The sequence below is a fragment of the Taurulus bubalis genome, assembly GCF_910589615.1.
Source record: "Taurulus bubalis genome assembly, chromosome: 16".
NCBI lineage: Eukaryota > Metazoa > Chordata > Actinopteri > Perciformes > Cottidae > Taurulus > Taurulus bubalis.
In genome coordinates, this window is record NC_136604.1 from 18,047,201 (window position 1) to 18,065,457 (window position 18,257).

General features: G+C 41.1%; 1 protein-coding gene across 1 annotated transcript in view; it reads left to right on the plus strand.

Moving 5' to 3' along the window:
- Nucleotides 1-6,424: 6,424 nt before the first annotated feature.
- The window catches only part of LOC306748543 (retinoic acid receptor beta-like), a gene marked incomplete at both ends in the record, with an annotated part of 60,328 nt that continues 48,495 nt past the window's right edge, over nt 6,425-18,257 (plus strand). Inside the window, 2 exons of the mRNA XM_079231720.1 lie at nt 6,425-6,581; nt 17,591-17,739. Coding sequence (XP_079087846.1) covers nt 6,425-6,581; nt 17,591-17,739 — 306 coding nt within the window. The remainder of the gene's footprint in view (nt 6,582-17,590; nt 17,740-18,257) is intronic.

Sequence of the window (18,257 nt, forward strand, 5' to 3'; positions counted from 1 at the left end):
AGCTGGTGTGTGTCGGGGGGGTCCAGAGGTTCCTGTTTCAGCTCTGCTGTAGGCTCTCTGCAATATTCATGAGCTCCGTGGGGATCGGTGTGCTGTGCCGCTGCCTCCTCTCAAACGGCCTTTTTTACTCCATCAAACACTATCACAAGTATTGGTGTGCACCTGGATCGCAGCACACTGGCAACTGGGGCCGCAGGTACCATATACAGTACATATATGAGACTCTAACTCTATAATTTACATGTTTTCTCCATGCTTGAATTTTGTAGTTTATGATGTCGGTATTGAAGCTGATGGTGACATTATTATTATTTGGAATGAAGCTGTACATTTTGGGACCCCCTCGAAAAGGAGATATTATTTCTCCTGGGGGCTATCCTATATAATCATATTGTTGATCAATAGCCAATATCTTTAGAAGAGTTTTCTGGAGAAAAAAAGAGAAAGTATTCTGTTTTTATAAATCGCAGTAACATTTTCTTTTTGGGCCACTTGGGGGCAGTGGAAACAAGTTGTGAACTCTCCATTGACATATCACCTTTCCAGCTAACATGATCAAGTTGGCAGCAAACAGTTACACATCCAGCAGACACAGAGCATTATAATTCTTCATGTGTCTCCAAGTGCAATTCAATCTCTTTTAGCTCTAGTTTTGGTCTCTACCAATAAAATCAAACTATTACTAAAATGCTCCACTATGTTCACCAGCTAGTTGTTGTCCAGTACTGAGCAAGTCGTGTACAGTGAGTTTTTAGAACTTTTTTTTCTGGAAACAGCTCCCTGATGCGTCCTAAAACTATGCCAATGGAGCACTGTGACTAAACCAACAGTAAAGTAGAAAAATAATGAGCTAAAACTCGCAATAAAGCTCCGTTAAGTGAAATGGAGCTGCAGATTCAGGTGATCATTCTCTGCAGGTTCATCACTGCGAGGGCCCTCGGTGCACACAGCGAAAGCTGACCACAGGGCCCCTATGTGCTCATAGCGCCTGCAGTGTGAAGGGCCCCGGGCCCCTTGGTGTTGAAAGAATGAGCTCACCTCTTGGGCCCTTTTGCAGCTATACATTGCGAGGGGCCCTGGACAATTCAGTGCATCTCGCATAAACTCACCACCAGGTCCCCTGCTTGTAAAAGTACCGCATTCAAAAGTTACTTAAATAACCAAATGTAAAGTACTCATTATGTGTAATGGCACATTTTAGAATAAAGAGGTCAGGCAAGAAGTTCAATATTATGTACTTGGTTACACTCCACTGCTCATGTGTGCCTTGTTTGTACAGTCGCTCTCATTCCAAAACCTTGAATGCAGGAAGAACATTTTAATAATGCACTCCACAATGGACTGAGTAAAACTGGTGATAGAGTTTCAGTAAATTAATCCGAGAGACATTTAACTACAACAAAACAATATCTGAATGTGAGTAAAATCTCTCACACTGATAACATAATCTGGTTCACAGGCGTCTAATATCCAAGGATTTTATTCAAGGGTTTATTGTTTTATTGTCATTACACAACAAATATGGATTGGTTAATGTAATTTTTGGGGAAAGTACTTTTTAATCTAAATAAATGTCTCAAGTAGTCAGTAGTGAACAGGGGCCGAGAGCTCCTCCCCATGGGTTAATCCCACCCTGGACGTAGCCTTGAAAGGTGACCTTTTTTATGAAGACATGTATTCTTGTCCCCAGCTAACAGTCGTATTGCCCATGAGAGACTAAAGTCAGTTATAAAAGCATCAGAGGTGGTTTAACCGCTTCAAAAGGCAGAATGTAACAGGTCTGACTGCAGGTCTTTGGCATAATGCTGATGGAAAACACTCAACAGCTGATATCTGATTTTCCTTTAAAGACTTAAGTCAGCTTGTATAGAAGTCACATTATATGCTTAGAACAGGGAACGTTTACCATTATTTGGGATGTAGGTTAAAATTTGGGAGAAAAAGTTGTGTTTTAGCAAGTTTTGTGTTTTATGTGGAGCAGAAACTCATGGACTAACATTGCTTATTATGACCTTGGCTTAACCGAACACAAGAAACTTTATATTTACAAACGCTATTTGATTTATGCTATACCAAATGATGACATTACACCTGTAGCGGTCCTCATAAGTCATTATGTGGCCTCACATATAATGCATTATAAGTGCATTATGATGATTGATATAATCAGAACATGATGTCATTAACATAATGTGCGTAATAGGTAGGAGGTCGAATGTTTAGCTGCTGGACTTTTAATGACACAATGGTATAATAGATACACGATTATAACAGGCATATCTTATTGTAATGCATCCCATCGCTGAATCTGCACTTTGCTGAGTAAAGCAAATAATGAAATGGTAGATCCCGTGTTTGTGTGTGTGTGTGGATTCAGCTGACTCTCAGTTTCCTGGGACTCATTATCAACTCATGCCAGTTGCAAATCTGCGCGCCGTACCAGCAACGCTCTCAGTCACCGAGCTTCCACACATTTTATCCTTCGTCCTGCAGCATCTGCATCCGGAGCTTCAATGTTTGGCATTTGAGTGACATGTAAACCCATATTTGATCCTGCACTCTATTGCTGTTTTAAGCAACTTGAGGATGGAATTAGAGCTTTTGTGTGTGAAATAAGCCAGAAATGTATCTTTTTCTTCTTTGCAATATATACATATACATATATACACTCAGTGAAACTGATTGTGCAATACTGTTGTCTTATTTTTGTGCCTTATTTTATATATTTTCTTATACTATTAGCATTTATAGCAATGTTTTTCTGTATTCTTAATTCTAATTCTATTTTTTTTCTTTTTACCTTAAGTTTATTGTAATTCTGTGTGTAAGGAGGCCCGAGCAAAATAAGCTTTTCATACGGAGTAACTGTCTGTTATCTGTACATATCACAATACAAATATATTGAATCTTGAGTAAACATAAAAACAAAACAAAGTTTCACTTCTGTCCTTTTAATCAATCCTAAAGTATAAATATGTGCATTAAGCCTCCTCATTGGTTTACGGTGTATTTAGCAGTAGCAGTCCCTCATGAGCTATAGCATGTGACTGTAACAGCTGCTGCTGTATTGCCAGCAGCGTCGGTGCTGATAGATACGTTACCTATGGCTTGATTGAGAGTGCAGAGAGTGCTTTTACTTTGTGATCAGATATGAGACACATAACACGACTCCATCATGTCGTGTTATGTCGTGTTATTTATTATAAAAGAGAAGACTTTCCCAATAATACCTATGCTAATGAAAAACCAATGTTTCAAAAATATATATATTGATGCGTTAAGTGAATAATCAGTTGGATCATTTAGTCAACCTTTTATTTGACTTTTTAAGTTTCTGAAACCGTTCTGAATGTGAGAAACTATACGGTTTGTGTTTTTACATTTTGGAACTGAAAATATAGAATTGTAATCTTTTTGGGCCACTATTACACAACCTAACTATTGAAAGGAGTGAATTGTATTCAGAAAGAACGGCTTTTCCCTTCAAGTCGGATGCAAGCCGCAGTTAAGCACCTTGTGATCTTCAATTTTACACCCTGGACTCTCCCGTCCCGTGCACTATTTGTTCTCACTTCAGTCTGTGGTCTGATACACCAGACAAACCTCAGGAGATTCGTTAATCATGCCTTCTTTATATATATATATATATATATATATATATATATATATATATATATATATATATATATATATATATATATATATCTATATCTATATACTCTCAGAGTAAAAGTAGCAATACCTCAGTGAAAAAATACTTGGTTACAAGTAAAAGTCCTTATAAGCTGATACAAGTATATTAGGCTAAATGTAGTTAAATTGTGAAAAGTAGAAGTGCTCATTACACAGCAGAATGGTCTCTTTTAGACCATTATATTATCGGATTATTGTTAGTCGTGAAATACTGCATGAGCAGCGTTTTTATGTTGCAGCTGAGTTGAATTTGAACTGATTATATACCGTTGGCTGGTTTAATATGTAACACAGCATCGTGCTGCTTTGTATAATACAATGTGTTAAAATCTTAGTCTGTAATGTAACAATAGCAGTCAAATAAATGTAGCGCACTGAGATCATGTTGTTGTTGGAGAGAATGGAGGTTTTTTCAGCCTTCACCTTTTTCAAAATCAGATGTGGAAACCGTCTGGCAGAATAACAATCAACTCCGACTTTTGTTTTGAAATGTAGGACTTGGTTCTAGTATCCTTCTGGATGGTGTGTATGACCTTATGTAACAATGATATAACCGTGTGTGTGTGTGTGTGTGTGTGTGTGTGTGTGTGTGTGTGTGTGTGTGTGTGTGTGTGTGTGTGTTTGTGTGTGTGTGTGTGTGTGTGTGTGTGTGTGTGTGTGTGTGTTGAAAGAACATGGTCACAGATGCTATATTCAATTTACAAATGAAAGTGACCACTGTTTGTTTCACTTTGTTTGAAAGGGCCTGCTATTTTACTTTTTAAGAAATGTGACTGATTGGAGTTTTCACGCCTTCTGGTTTGCCTTGTTCTTTTTTTGAGGGATTAAAACAGGCACAAAAACTTTATCCAAACAAAGAGGTCACGATCAAACTGCCTGCCATCGGTATTTTTAAAGTCCTGGCCAGAGCCAGAAGCGAAGTATTAAGTGGTAGAAAATGGAAATACTACTTAAAACTTAATACTACAAAACTGTATTGGAGTAAATGTACATTTAAAGTATTTTTTTTTTTTCCTATACAACACAATTCAGTTTACTCACTTGAGTTCACAGTTGCCACATGACTTTTAATTTAATAAAATTACAGCTCAGTTGCTCTCTTTTATTCAAACTGATTCAGTGGCATGTAAAGGTGCAGGTATACAGATATGTGTGATCACTAAAGGGAGGTGAGACAACTTTATAATTGTCCTAAATTGTATTAATTACAGCAATCACAGATTCAGTGTCTTCATGTCTTCTTTTTTTCATATTATTATCTAATTGTGATGCTGAGCCTTTTTTCTTCTCTAAGAAGCTTTTCTTCTAAGCTACATTCATAATACACATCATGTTTACAGTCTATGAAGACACATTTTAACTCATGTTTATTATGAGTACAAACGTCCTTCAAATGTTCAAAATCCAAATATTACACACACAATGATCATTATTATATACTGTAATGCATTATAGCCATGGCCCCATTCACTCCCATTGCAGCTACTGTAAACAGCTCATACATTAAGATCAATGAGTTTACATATGATTATACATCATAATTATCATCATTAGTGCTTCCAGCAATCACATGCATTACCTTGAAGACACACTTTGTTTTTAAGGGAGGTGTGCTATTGTTGTCTCTAGGCTGAACCACAACTGATCTTGTTTTTGCCCATTTTATTAAGACTTTATGTCACTTTAGTGAAGAGAAAAGGCAAAACAGGATGCTCCAGATATGTCAACATAAAGTTTCCTTTTCTAATTGAAGGCACTGAGCAGATGATACCGTCTGTCCCTTCTGCCGTTTAGACATATACTTGTATTTTATTATTATTTTTAATTATATAAATGCATAAATACGTACTGCACATGTATCTCTTAAGAATTTTCATTGCAGAGCACATAAAGCTGGCGTAATACTTCCTTCGCTTAAAAAAAGAATTAAAAAAAGAAAGGAAAAACCTCGCTTCAATGTTCAGGGACACTCTTGTATTTCGTTCTTTCCAAGAATGAAGAAAGAAAAGGAAAAACCGGATCTTTTATATTTGTCCGCCTGCGTTTCTTCTCTCCGCCTTGTTCCGCGCTGCGGAGCCGCGGTGATGTCAGCCTGCCCGGGTCATATGAAGGTCAGCAGCCTCGGAAGGGTTCATGCAAAGTTCACTCGCATATATTAGGCAATTCAATCTTTCATTCTCGGTGGCAAAACTAGTTGGAAATGAGCTGCACGGGGGGACGGATAACCCATTCGTCATCGGAGGAGAGGAGAACGTGCTTTTAAACGCCGTGCGGGTTCTTTTTTTTTTGATAATAGAGAAGAAAGATCCTCCAGCTCATGCGGGCTTTGCCGCTGCTGGCACCCGGGGATTTCAACGCGTACACGTCGGGATTTTATTATTATTATTATTATTATTATTATGATCATGAAGGAGTCCCGCGCACACGTCCGTGGCAGCGCGCGGACTGGACACCATGCGAGGAAATGGCAAATAAGCATTTAGAGGAGTCGCGGAGCGTTTTTGGTCCGAAATAATTCATGATTCCGGTGCGGGACGAAGGAGAACAAGAGGAGCGAAATCTGCCGTGTCAAGAAGAAGAAGAAGAAGAGGAAGAGGAGGAGGAGGAGGAGGAGGAGGGGGGAGGGAGGGAGGGAGGGAATCAGCAGAGTTTGATGGAGTTGTGTGCGCTTATGCCGGTGATTTTTGTTTATCCATAACGCACAAGACGAGTTGAACGACGCGCCGTCATCATGTTCGACTGCATGGACGTGCTGGCCGTGAGTCCCGGGCAGATGCTGGATTTCTACACGTCCAGCCCGTCGTCCTGCATGCTGCAGGAGAAGGCTCTGAAAGCCTGCATCAGCGGACTGGCGCACAGAGAGTGGCAGCACCGCCGGAGCGCGCACTGTAGGTCCAACTTCTCCTCGTCTTCTTGTTGTGTTGCTGTTGTGTGTTGCTGTTGTTGTCGACTTTAAAGCCGCGTGGATGCAGCTCTTGAGTCACAGCAAGTTTGCCAAAAAAAAAGAAGAAGAGCCCTCCAGCTCTTATAATTACTGCTAATCTGTGTAATGCTCGTATTAAATCAGACAAATTAGGGAATAGCACTTTAGGAGTTGTTGGGGAAACTCTTGGAAACAGGACGCCTGAACGCATCACAGGCGCTGCATGAAAACAATAGGAGGATTAATTATGTGTCAACACAGAGGGGGTATATTTTTAGACTGACAAGGATAAAGTGTAATTTTGTGTGAGGACCAAAGATGAAAAAAAGTTAGTTGTTGATGTTAGCTCGAGCAGAACAACTTGTTCTCCCCCTCTAAACGTCATATTTCACCACCGTGCGCCGTCATAAATCCTCAGCCCCCCAAAACCTGCTGATGTATGGCTTGTCTCAGATCAGTTCAGTTCAGAGAGCAGCGGGCTGCAGGAATGCGGAGAGTAAACACAGGCGGCCGTCTCCACACCTCCTCCCCGGACGCACATGACAGGAGCGCCGGGCCGCGGCGAGCCGAGACCCGACGCTCCGTGACACTGATTTAGATAAATGACCCCGCAGGACTCCTCGACTAGATTAGCGGGCTGCTATCGCAACATGTCAGCCTCTCGCGTTGTGAATTGGCCGAGGCTGATCGATGGATGCCTCTAGTTTTTGTCCTGGAGACTAAGTGGACGCTTTAAGGGCTGCTGCATGCCTGGGGGGTCGCTTATCAGAACTTGATGCTGTGAGGATGACATTATCATCATAATGAGAGCAAAAAAGAAATACAGGATGGTGAATAGTTTGCATATAAAATATATTTAAAAAAAAACTTTTGCCAGGTGTTTTAATACCTGTCAAAAGGTGCATTTATTGTAAATATCTCCTCCAGATCTGGATCACTTAGTGTGCTCGTGGGCCACTTGTCGGTGTTAGTTTTTCCCTGTCACCCTGCTGCTGCTGCCCCGTGATTTATCCTCATCTGATAACGAGCAGCCTCCAGCTGTCATTCCTCAGGAAGTGTTTGCTAAAGGGCACTCGGCAAAAAGAGGCTCTTATCAGTGGAGGGAAAGTGCAAAAAGGACCGTGGCCACTTTAAACACTCCGCTCTGCTGCAGGTCAGAAGCTCTTTGAAAGCAACATTTGAGAGAAGACACAAAAACTGCATTTTACTTATTAGTATTTTTGCGATGAATAGTATTGCTTTTAAATTCAAATCACGAGTTCCCAGAGTGCAAAGTTGCATCTCTAAATTACTTTTATCTAAACAGCCGTCCAGAAAAAGTACATTACATTTCTCTTGTATGTGACAAAGAGAGAATCTTAATTTATGGCATTTTTGCTTAAAACATATATTTTTTCTGATAAATTACAATAGTTTTTCATGGCAGTGTACGAATCATCAGCATTTTTAGCTTTTTAGACCAATAATAAAGATACAGCAGCGTATGTGATCTATTTTTTTTAATTGTAATCGTAATGTTAACCTTGTTGATAACGCTTGTTCGTGAAAATTATTTCTTTAACAAAAAACAAGCTAAAGTTGTTATTCACGTCATAATAGTTCATTCACTAAATCTAGACAAATGTATTGGGAAAATCGTTTTTTTAAGAAAATGTTATTTCATCCTTGCAGATGAACCACATAACTTTAATTTTGCCCATATAATTATTCTACATTACCATTCAATTTCAGACACTTGCAGTTCAAGGCGTACTAACACCTGTCAATCTTCTCAGAAAAATTAGAATTTTGAGTTAAAATTTTGAATTCTTATTCCAATTTCTGTATCTGTTTTATATTTGAAATTCCTCTATGAATTGTAGATTATTTTATTGATTTCATGGCTTTCAAATGTCAGTTACTCCTGTCATAAATCCTCGGTAAAATCTGCTTATTCTCACGTTTATTACGAATCGCTTATTGTGCGTTATAATCCATAACCTCTTTTAGAAGTCAAGTAGAAAAAGGGAAATTAGCAGGCAAAAACACTGGAATGAATCACCCATGCAATCACGGCCATTACAGTTTATGGTTTCTTAAAATACTTAAAATGGTTAACTCAGTCAGAAAAGTTTGAATTGAATTATTAAAACATAATCATGAATGCATCAGCAGAGGAGAGCAGATAACACTTTGGGCTTTGTGGTCCATTAAGGATCAACTTTAGTGTTTTTTTATGTCTTAAATATACGTTTTTAAGTGGAAGTCAGGTAAAATGGCAAAAAAAGAAGAAAGAAAGTCCTGTGAGGTTGAAACGGTTGTAGAGCAGCGTGTTTGAAGGTTTAGACGGTGGCCGCTCTTCCACAGGGCCGAAGCAGGAATTTAACAATAGTGAGGTCAAGACCAAGACCTCCAAAGTCCAAACGCTGCTGCCTTTGTCCCTCAGAGCATTAACGTCGGGCGTACGTTGGTTAACTGACATAAAAAAATCAGATTGTAGGAGCAGAACACTGAAGTATTTTTGATCGGTCACGCCGTTTGACAATCCGTTCGACGCACGCTCACGCTGACCTCGTGAGACTCTAACCGGGACAAAACAACACAGTGTTGATTTCTACTTCATGTTTTCTCAAGACGACGCCGTTCTCGGATAGTAAAGTTGGCCTTTTGTGCCGTCAGACAGGACACCCCTGCTGTTTCCTGTTTGAAGAGGGCGCTGTTTAAATTAGGCTTTGAGTCGAGAAAGCCTCTCTCAGGGTCACCGAAATGTTGCTTTATTAATTTATTTGCTCAGGATAATGGAAACCTCCTGGGTGTTAATTAACCGCACTGACAACGAGCCCAACCATTAATGCACTTCCTCTTCCAGTTTAGATGCTAATTAAGAATGATCAAGGACCTCCTTTTACGCAGATAAAATGGGCTTTGCTGCTGAAGCAATGGCTGCACGTGATACCCACGTCGCGTGAAGACGCGAATGAGGTTCACATTAAAAGCATCAAGTCATCAAAACAAATCCAAAAGCTAACAGACAAATAAGTGGAAAGGTGATCATCTATAAACGCCGCTGCTATTGTGCCCTTTAAAAGAGACAGAGTGTGATGCTCCAGTGTGATATGTATGTGTTCGGCTGGCGTGTGTTATGGGATAATTGGGGCCCTTTTTGTCTTCAAGGCTTAAGCGCCTCTGATATGGACATGAAAAGCCATTAGCACAGCTTGCACACCAAGCTAATTTAGTGGGCGTGTGAAATGAAAGGCGGATGGGGGGAAATAAAAAGCGGTGTACAACAGTGAAATGAAAGGGAAGCTCTCTGATGCCAGGCATGTTTAATCGACATGATTAGGACAGCGTCGGGGTCCCACCAGGAGCGGTACTGGCCTTCTAATAAATATCAAATACTCCACCACAGCAGCCGAAACGAAAATAGCAGCGTTTCATGTTTTATGTTAACATGTTTTTTTTCATGTTTCTTAGAGGCATTGCTGTAGCCTTAAGAAAAGCTGATAACTCTGAAATATATATATATATATATATATGTATGTTTTAATCTGGGTCCAGTAGAGAACTGTACTTCGTCATGAAGGTTTAGCTGCTGTTTCAGAGGCTTTTAAACCCTTAAAAATTGTATTTTTTGGCATTAATGCAAGGCGAAAGTATTTGTGTAGCGTTCAAAGTGGTTTACATGAATCATAAAAAGGCATTAGGACAAGATATGAAAGACACTGAAGGCAGCTGAGAGTAAAGTCATATCATATGTGGTGTGCAGAGAGACAGTGAGCAGACGTGAGCCGGCAGACAGACAGCCGAGAGGTCTGCAGCTCCACAGAGCAACACGTCCAGAGTCTGTAACTTTAACATAAGGATCCGACCGACTTTTGATTCTCCTTCTTTGGCAACAAAAACTAAATAATGACAATATTTGAAATTTTTCTCAATGAAACAATACAATGCTGAGGTGTCTCATATGTTGGAGTTGCTGCTTGATCCTCTTTTTTTTATCAATTCATTCAGATCTTCTAAAGCGATTTTGCGGATTATTTTTCTGTTTTCTGAAGAACAGCTTCAAAACAGCTCATTTGCATATTCATTATCAATTGCTCATAACAAACCAAACCTTTATTTTGTTTGTCTTTACACAGACTAGAAACAGTTAAAAACCTTAAAACTGCTTCAAGCATCTGAACAACCCTTAAATTAACTTATTTTGTGCACATTTACCTCAACATTAAGAGAGAATGTTTCAGGGACTTGGTGGAGGTTTAAAATGACAGCCTTTTGCTCCAGAGCATTACATTATCCTGTTTTTATTGTACATGTCAGCAGGAATATTGACAAAATGAAGGTCTAGCAAAAGCAAAACTGCTTTCCCCTCATATTTAAACATGTTTTAACATGTCATCAGCCTCTAAATACAATGATTGTCTACATTTCTGTCGCTGAAAAGAATCTCTTTGTACATTTCCTCATCTCTTTGTCAGCTGAAGCGTTCCGATTTGTTGAATTGGATTTGATCCCTTGTTTGCCACACCCATCCCACCGCTCCTCACTGGTCTCGACTGCTTTCCAACAGAGCTGACTCCAGAATGCAATTACATCTAAAAGGGCAGGCGTGGGGAGAATAAAAACCATACCGGCGCTGTGCTTTTAAGGCCATGAATTCCTGTGGATTAAAAAGAAACCTCTCGCATTTCAGCCACCTTATTTCTTTCCCCCGCCGCGTTCCCCTCCCTCGTCATCCGCTTTTATGGCCGTCTTGGCTTCTCACTCACTTTTTTTATGAAAGCTTTGAAGTGGCCGGCACCTGTTGAGTTCGACGCTGCTGCTTCCCCGTCGACGTGTAGTTTGACCTCGGCGCTGCCGTCATCCCCGGGGGTCGCCGCGAGGTCACAGCGGGTTTGGTCACATGACCGCCTGGGAATCTTTCAAACCCAAACGCCAAGTAATGCCTCGTCAGTACGTCAAAATTTGACGTTTTTTCTCCGTCAAATGTGGATTTGGAAGCCTTGATGAAACGCAGACCCTCACCTCTCTCCTCTCCCCACCAGACAAAGTCAAATGACTTGCTCCTCATTGTTATTTTCCTTTCCTTGAGTGTTTAAAGCTCTTCTAAATATCCCCCTCTGTAAAACGCACTGGGGAGCGGAGCAAAGCTGCTTCTCATTTGGTGTACTCTGGGTGAACTTTGACCATTTCCTCTGACTGGACCCGCTGTATGTGAGCTATGCACTCGGCGCTCCTGCAGAGAGAACCAGGAGGAAAACACTCTCAGACTGGACGGAGCGTCAGCTGAGAGGAGGAGGAGGAGGAGGAGGAGGAGGAAGAGGAGGAGGAATTCACCGACTGGGAGTAATATTCCTCTAATCCTCCCAGGCTATGCCCACTGCTCCACACCCAAAACACCACAGCGTTCTCCTTAACACAAACCAAATACATAAATACCCCGAGGAGCTCCAGGAAATGCCTCTCTTTCTCCTAAACCCGCCTCTTTTTCTTCTTCTTTCTCTCCTTGTTTCTGTTCCCGCTGATCCTTTATATTTTGTCAGGTTTAATTCAATCACTGCGACTTATGGTTCTTGCCTTTTTTTAATTTTTTTTTAATTTTTTTGTAACTAAAATTAAGCGCTGCATTTTTTTTTTTAAAGTGCACCTTTTCCCTTTCCGTTTTCTGCAGCAGAGAGGCAGCTTTGTCCTAATTTTGAATGCGGCATCGTTGTGTTAAACTGCCTGTGTGCGGCGGCAGACTTTGCTTCGGGTTCTTCGCCATCTGTTGGTCTCGTGGACCATGTGGGGAGAGTTTTACATGTCACTGGTTTTCAGACTGGGGGAACTGGATATAAGGGTGTAGAGGACACGGAGCGGATGTGTGACGCTGACGCCCTGCAGATCATTTCTTCATTACCTACATGTAACCTCACATCCTGCCTCACGCGGCTCATTTTCAGCTGGACCAGTGTCAGTGTTCTGGTTGTTCCAGCTGACCGCGGCGCCCACTCTGTATTTTTTTTTAGGGTTGTTGCCAACAGCCTGCATACAATTTAAGTAACGGACATTTTCTGTTGCATTGTGTCTCCATTCTGAGCATGCAATGGGCCATTCTGCACGCAGACTTTTCTTTCCTAAATTATGTACCGGAGAGACATTTTTCAACACAAAAACAAATACATTTTGGTCACTGTGGTCGGTCATTTTTGGAGGGTATTGACTAGTATTAGCAGTACATCAGCACACAATAATAACTTACTCGCAAATGTTGGCAAACTTACGAACATTGTTTCAGGTTGGGCCTCATTTTCTATTGGCAATTTTTAATGCCGTTCTTCCAAAATAAATTGCTGAATATCTGGGAACATTTGGATATTTTAAATCTGAAAGAAGTCAGACACACAAACGTTGCGATCAGGTTGTCAGATATCAGACCGAGGCTGTGTACGAAATCGCATACTAACACGCTAGTCATACTAAGTTTGACGTAAAATGTAGTTTAAACTGCGTTCACACTATACCGTATGGGGATTACGCATCTGTGAAAAAAGCCCAGATGTATACTACACAAGCAGAATTTCAGATTATGAGTAGAGTATGTGTGAGTTGGGGCTTTAGTTGGGGACTCCAATTTCTGTTGGCAAGAGGAATATCATGGCTGAAGTTGTGTAGTGTGAACTTGGCTTTAAAGAGTTAAATGTTGGCCAAAACTAAGGAAATTTGACCCAAGTTAAAATAATCGGAATTAGATGCAATTTTTGTTGAATTGCCACGACTGAGGCCAAAAGTTGAAATCACAGTTACAAAGCAGAGAAGAGTCATTACATCAGTGAACTGATCACGTTAATGTCAGCTACACAGCCGTTAGCTTACGTTAGCCATGATCATAGGGCTAGTATGGCTTTAGAGGGAAAACACAAAGGTTGTATTTATTTGCTGATGAACTTTTTATTTGTAAGAAGAACATTGTGTTATTTCTTCATTCAAATGTTGCATTGCATCACTTTTATTTTGAAACGTGCACTAGTCATGGCACATGATTAACTTGATCTGCTGGAGTCGCAGCGCCTCAATCAGATCAAGACACGAGGAGATTATCACATCTTTCTGAATGTTATCAGTCAAAAACTAATTTGCGAGCAAAAAATGTTTTTAGTTCACGTGTAATTTCATCATCTGTCTGCTTTTCAGAGCTCAACTCTTTGGCTGATACTTATAAAGGCCAGTACTGGCCTTTTTATATATGTGAGCTACTGGTGTCAGCAGGCTCAGTCCCAGTAGACGGGCCAATCAGAGGAGCTGTTTTCTCTCGTCTTTCCCCTCATTCAGCCTGCCGCCTCCAGCAGGGAGTGTGCGCTTTCCTGTTTGACCCCGGCAGAAGGTTCAGCCAGAGGCTAAGGGTTCAGCAGCCACAGATTTTTCTCTGGCTGTTCTTAAGCTAGACTCGCCGTGTGCGCTTGTCTGTCAGCAGCCTTTATTCCTCTAATGGAGCTTTCTGTGTATGTTAACATGCGGGGAAGTCGACTCAAAGTTTAATCACGCAGAAAATAGAAAAAGGCTCCCCTGCACCTGATAGGGCCTATACGCCACCACACAGGTACCCATTGACCACCCTCTCCTTACACACACACACACACACACACACACACACACTCGGATGGGCGTAATGAATCTACGTTTATGCGTCCCATCTGTCTGCAGGTGGTCACACCGCCTCCCAGACGCAGCCATGAGTTTCAAATAGGCAGCGCGGCTGAATTGTTGGCGCTGCCTCTGCTCTATGTGGGACTACCCAGCCGTCACAAATGCTCCGAAGCCATATCAGTAACAAAAGTATTTTCCCTCTAGATGTATGTTAAAGTGCGCCGCGCCTCCTGGGGAAGGCTAATACACATTGTGCTTGTGCTCCAGTAGTCATACATCCTCATCCTCATCTCAGGTGAACACCTTGTTTCACTTCCTTCACGTTTGACGCAGGACAGAGATATTACTGTGTGGTTTCTCTGTATAGAGGAGGCAAAGGGACGAATCCAGCTTGTGGTGAATAAAAAAAGTACAGTAAGGATTGCGTGACGAAGAAGTGCACATGAATACACATGTTACATTTATCTATTCACGTAGAATGTTCAGTGCTTAACATTAAATATATTGCTCAACAAATGAAGACATAACATGTATCAACATTTTTGACAATTAATCATTTTTAAGTAGTTTTGCGTAAACCTAACCACAAACATTTCCCAAGTGTGTGGTCTGGACTTTGGGCACAGCTACAGAGTTTGTCAGCCTCACTGCTGCATTTTACAAAGATGGAGATCGTTTCCAGACAAAAATAAAACAAGGCTGGGTATCGAACCTCAGTACTCATTTGGTACTTCTAGTAGTTAGCTAGCTAGCTATACTGTGACTGAAACTAACATGCCAAACTGTTCAAATTATTCTTCTCCTGAAAATTTGGCAGTTACCAAACAGCTTCAGGTGCATTACCACATTACCACCTGGAGCACGGCCGACCCTGATTCACATCTATTTGAGAGAGCCGAGACACATTGCAATCAGATTTGGGATCTGGCCAACAGAGACGCAGTATATATACTTTATACTTATATATTTAGAAGTATAAAGTCAATGAAACTGCATGAGGATTTCATCAGGATATGACATCTAGACACTTGAATAGATACTTTAAAAAAAAAAAAAAAAAGGTCTTTAGTTATATGAACACATTTTTATTCCTGAATGGTTTTGAAAAGGTTTCGGTATCAGTCCTGAATCCTCAGCCCAGCTTGTATTCTGTATTGGTTTTATACTAGTCCCCCCTCTCTCCCCTATCAGATGGCTCTGTGTCAGACCACTGGCTGGCCTCCAGTACGGTGTCTCGCCATACATCTGCTTTATGTGCAAGCTGCTTCTGACTGCTCTTTGCCAACAACAGAGGGAAACCGTTTGGAGCAATGAGATGACCTGACTTCAATGGAAACAAATGTTTGTCTGTCTGTGCTTGTCAATGGAACTGGAGTTGTTTGAAAGAATAGATAAAGAACGTGGCTGACTGACGTTGTTTACTCTCAGATGAATGCCACTTGAAATTCAGACCAGCAAACTTTTCCAAATCCCAACGCAGCACCATTATGTCAGCTTTATGCAAGTCTACTTAAAGATTCTGCAGAACTTTTAAGCAGTTGCTGCTGTCAGAGTTTCATAACGAGTCACAGAGACTTCTCCTCGCTGCCCAAACTGCTCCTCACACCCAGATAAGAGAATCGATAGATTTGTGAATCATCTCATTCTAATTAACCTCGGTGATCGTCCTACATTCTCATTCCTTATTACAGAGGTAACATCAATCCTCACGTACAGTGCTGATGTACCGCAGACTTGTTAAGTCTTCCCTGGAGCCACTGGAAGTTGCCGAATGCAAAGCTGCAAATTCAACATGCGCAAAAAGTCATACAGGGTGAATGTAGCCGAAGATTAGATTAAAGCGCCAGGGAATTCCATGCAAGGACGAGAGTCCAGTAATTATAAGAGCGTGTCCCTTACCATCAGTAATTGAGTTTACTCTGATGAAGTACGGAAGAAAGTAATCTAATCAGTAGAGATGCTGGAGAGACTGTTCTCCATTTTCTATGCTGATAGGCTGTGTGCATGTGGACACACAACGCTTCGGTCTGTGCATCGGTTCAAAGTCGGGTACATTTTTACTAAGTGTGTTATGATTGCTCTATCGTCAAGTACTCACTTTTTTGTGTCTCCGAATTACGAGCACATCTACGATAAATAATACATTTGAATGTCTCCTACCTGCTTTTTGGTGAGCCCCCCACGAAATAAATTAAAAGTTTTGTTCCCCCAGAGGCCTTTTACAACTTCTTTCATCTGTTTGTGCCACAGGAACAGCGTCCACTTCCTGTTCCATGCTGTAATGCGATCCAACAGATATACAGACAAATGTGACCATGTAGTAAAAAATGCAAAATGGATTTTGGAGATGCTGTACTACATTACACTGATCTGCAGGTGGTGGGCGGTAACGCACAAAGAGGAACCTCGCAACCTGATCTCACAGAAATACATGAAATGACCGCAACCTTTTAGCAGTGCATCATGGTGGTTGGCACGAAGGCACCACAGAAAAAATGCCAATGTAAAGTGGATTAGGATCCTTTTTTTGTGGTGGAATAACAAATGAAACGCATCCACGTGAATCCACGCTAAGAGCAAGTTACGTGTGAACAGACCAGTTATGGTTATGGCGGTGGTGGCGAAAGATGGGTCAAACAAACACAGGACTTTCAACCAGGAGACCGATGTGTGTCCCCAACTGTTGCTGAGTTATTGTGAAGTTACATTTGTGACGTGTTAAGTATTACTTAATTTACATACCCATGATAAGCCCTAACATGATGTTTTTCCGAGACCTAACTAAGTGTTGTTGTTGTTGCCTAACCCTAAAGTTAACAGTGCTAATCACGTACTGGGCTGTTAAGAGGTTGAAAAAAAGCTTTGTGAGGAAGAAAATGCGTTAAACTCTTTGTTAGATCTCAATGTGTTTTGGTGAGAAACTGAAATGTTGTTCAACTCCAGAGCACCTTTATGATGAAGTGATAAAAGCCACACTAGCTGCTCTTGTGAGCGCCTTCAGTGGCGCTTAGTGCTAAATGCTAACAATGGCAATGCTTCCATGCTGATGTTAAGCATGTTAGTTTAGTGTGTTAGCGTGCAAGAGGTTGTCTTTAGTTTTGCAGGTTTATGTCATGAACCAAAGTGTTGAGCAAAGTCAAACTTTAACCTGATTATGACAGACTTACCGACCGCTAACGTCCCTGGAGCTGCTAGCGTGGCTAAAGACTTTGGATTTTAAACTCCTGAGATCAAAGGAGGGTTTCCTGCATTAAGAGTTAACTAATACCATCAGCGAATACGTTTCTAGTTTCCAGGTGACTGAGTGAACCATTCAGTCATTTGAAACCATCATCTTCATTCTTCTCTTGTTTGCATTCCCCGCAGCCATTGAAACGCAAAGCACCAGTTCCGAGGAGCTCGTCCCCAGCCCGCCGTCCCCGCTGGCACCTCCTCGAATCTACAAGCCCTGCTTCGTCTGCCAGGACAAGTCCTCTGGATACCACTATGGCGTCAGTGCTTGTGAAGGCTGCAAGGTAGGACTCCTGCCCCTCCTCACACTGTGACGTGCTGTACTTTTCCTCTCCGTGACGCTGCAGGCATTTGCACTGCGAGCAGTTATTATTAAACACTGAAGTGAGAGTGAAGTGTCTGAGCCGTGTTTTCATGGTTTCTTTATGAACTCAAAACAGCTACTGAACTCCCATTTCAACAGATCCATGGTGATGACAGTGTAGTACGATCAAAAGCGCCAGAGAAAGTGAGAGAGTAAGTGGATCTTGATTGAGGGTTGTTTTGTCGAATGTTGTCGATCAAACTGCTGAGAATGCATCTTGAGCATCATCAGCCTCAAATAACCAAATTCAAGGGATCATCATCATCAAAAATGTTCAATGTTTATGGGAAAAATAATAATATTGGCTGATAAATCAATAGTGAAAATGGTTGTATTACATTATGTTGTATTAAATCTGTGTCCGTATATAATTAATATAACATATATAATATAGTTTAACATTTATTTGAGTTACCATCAGTCGGTATCACAATGAGA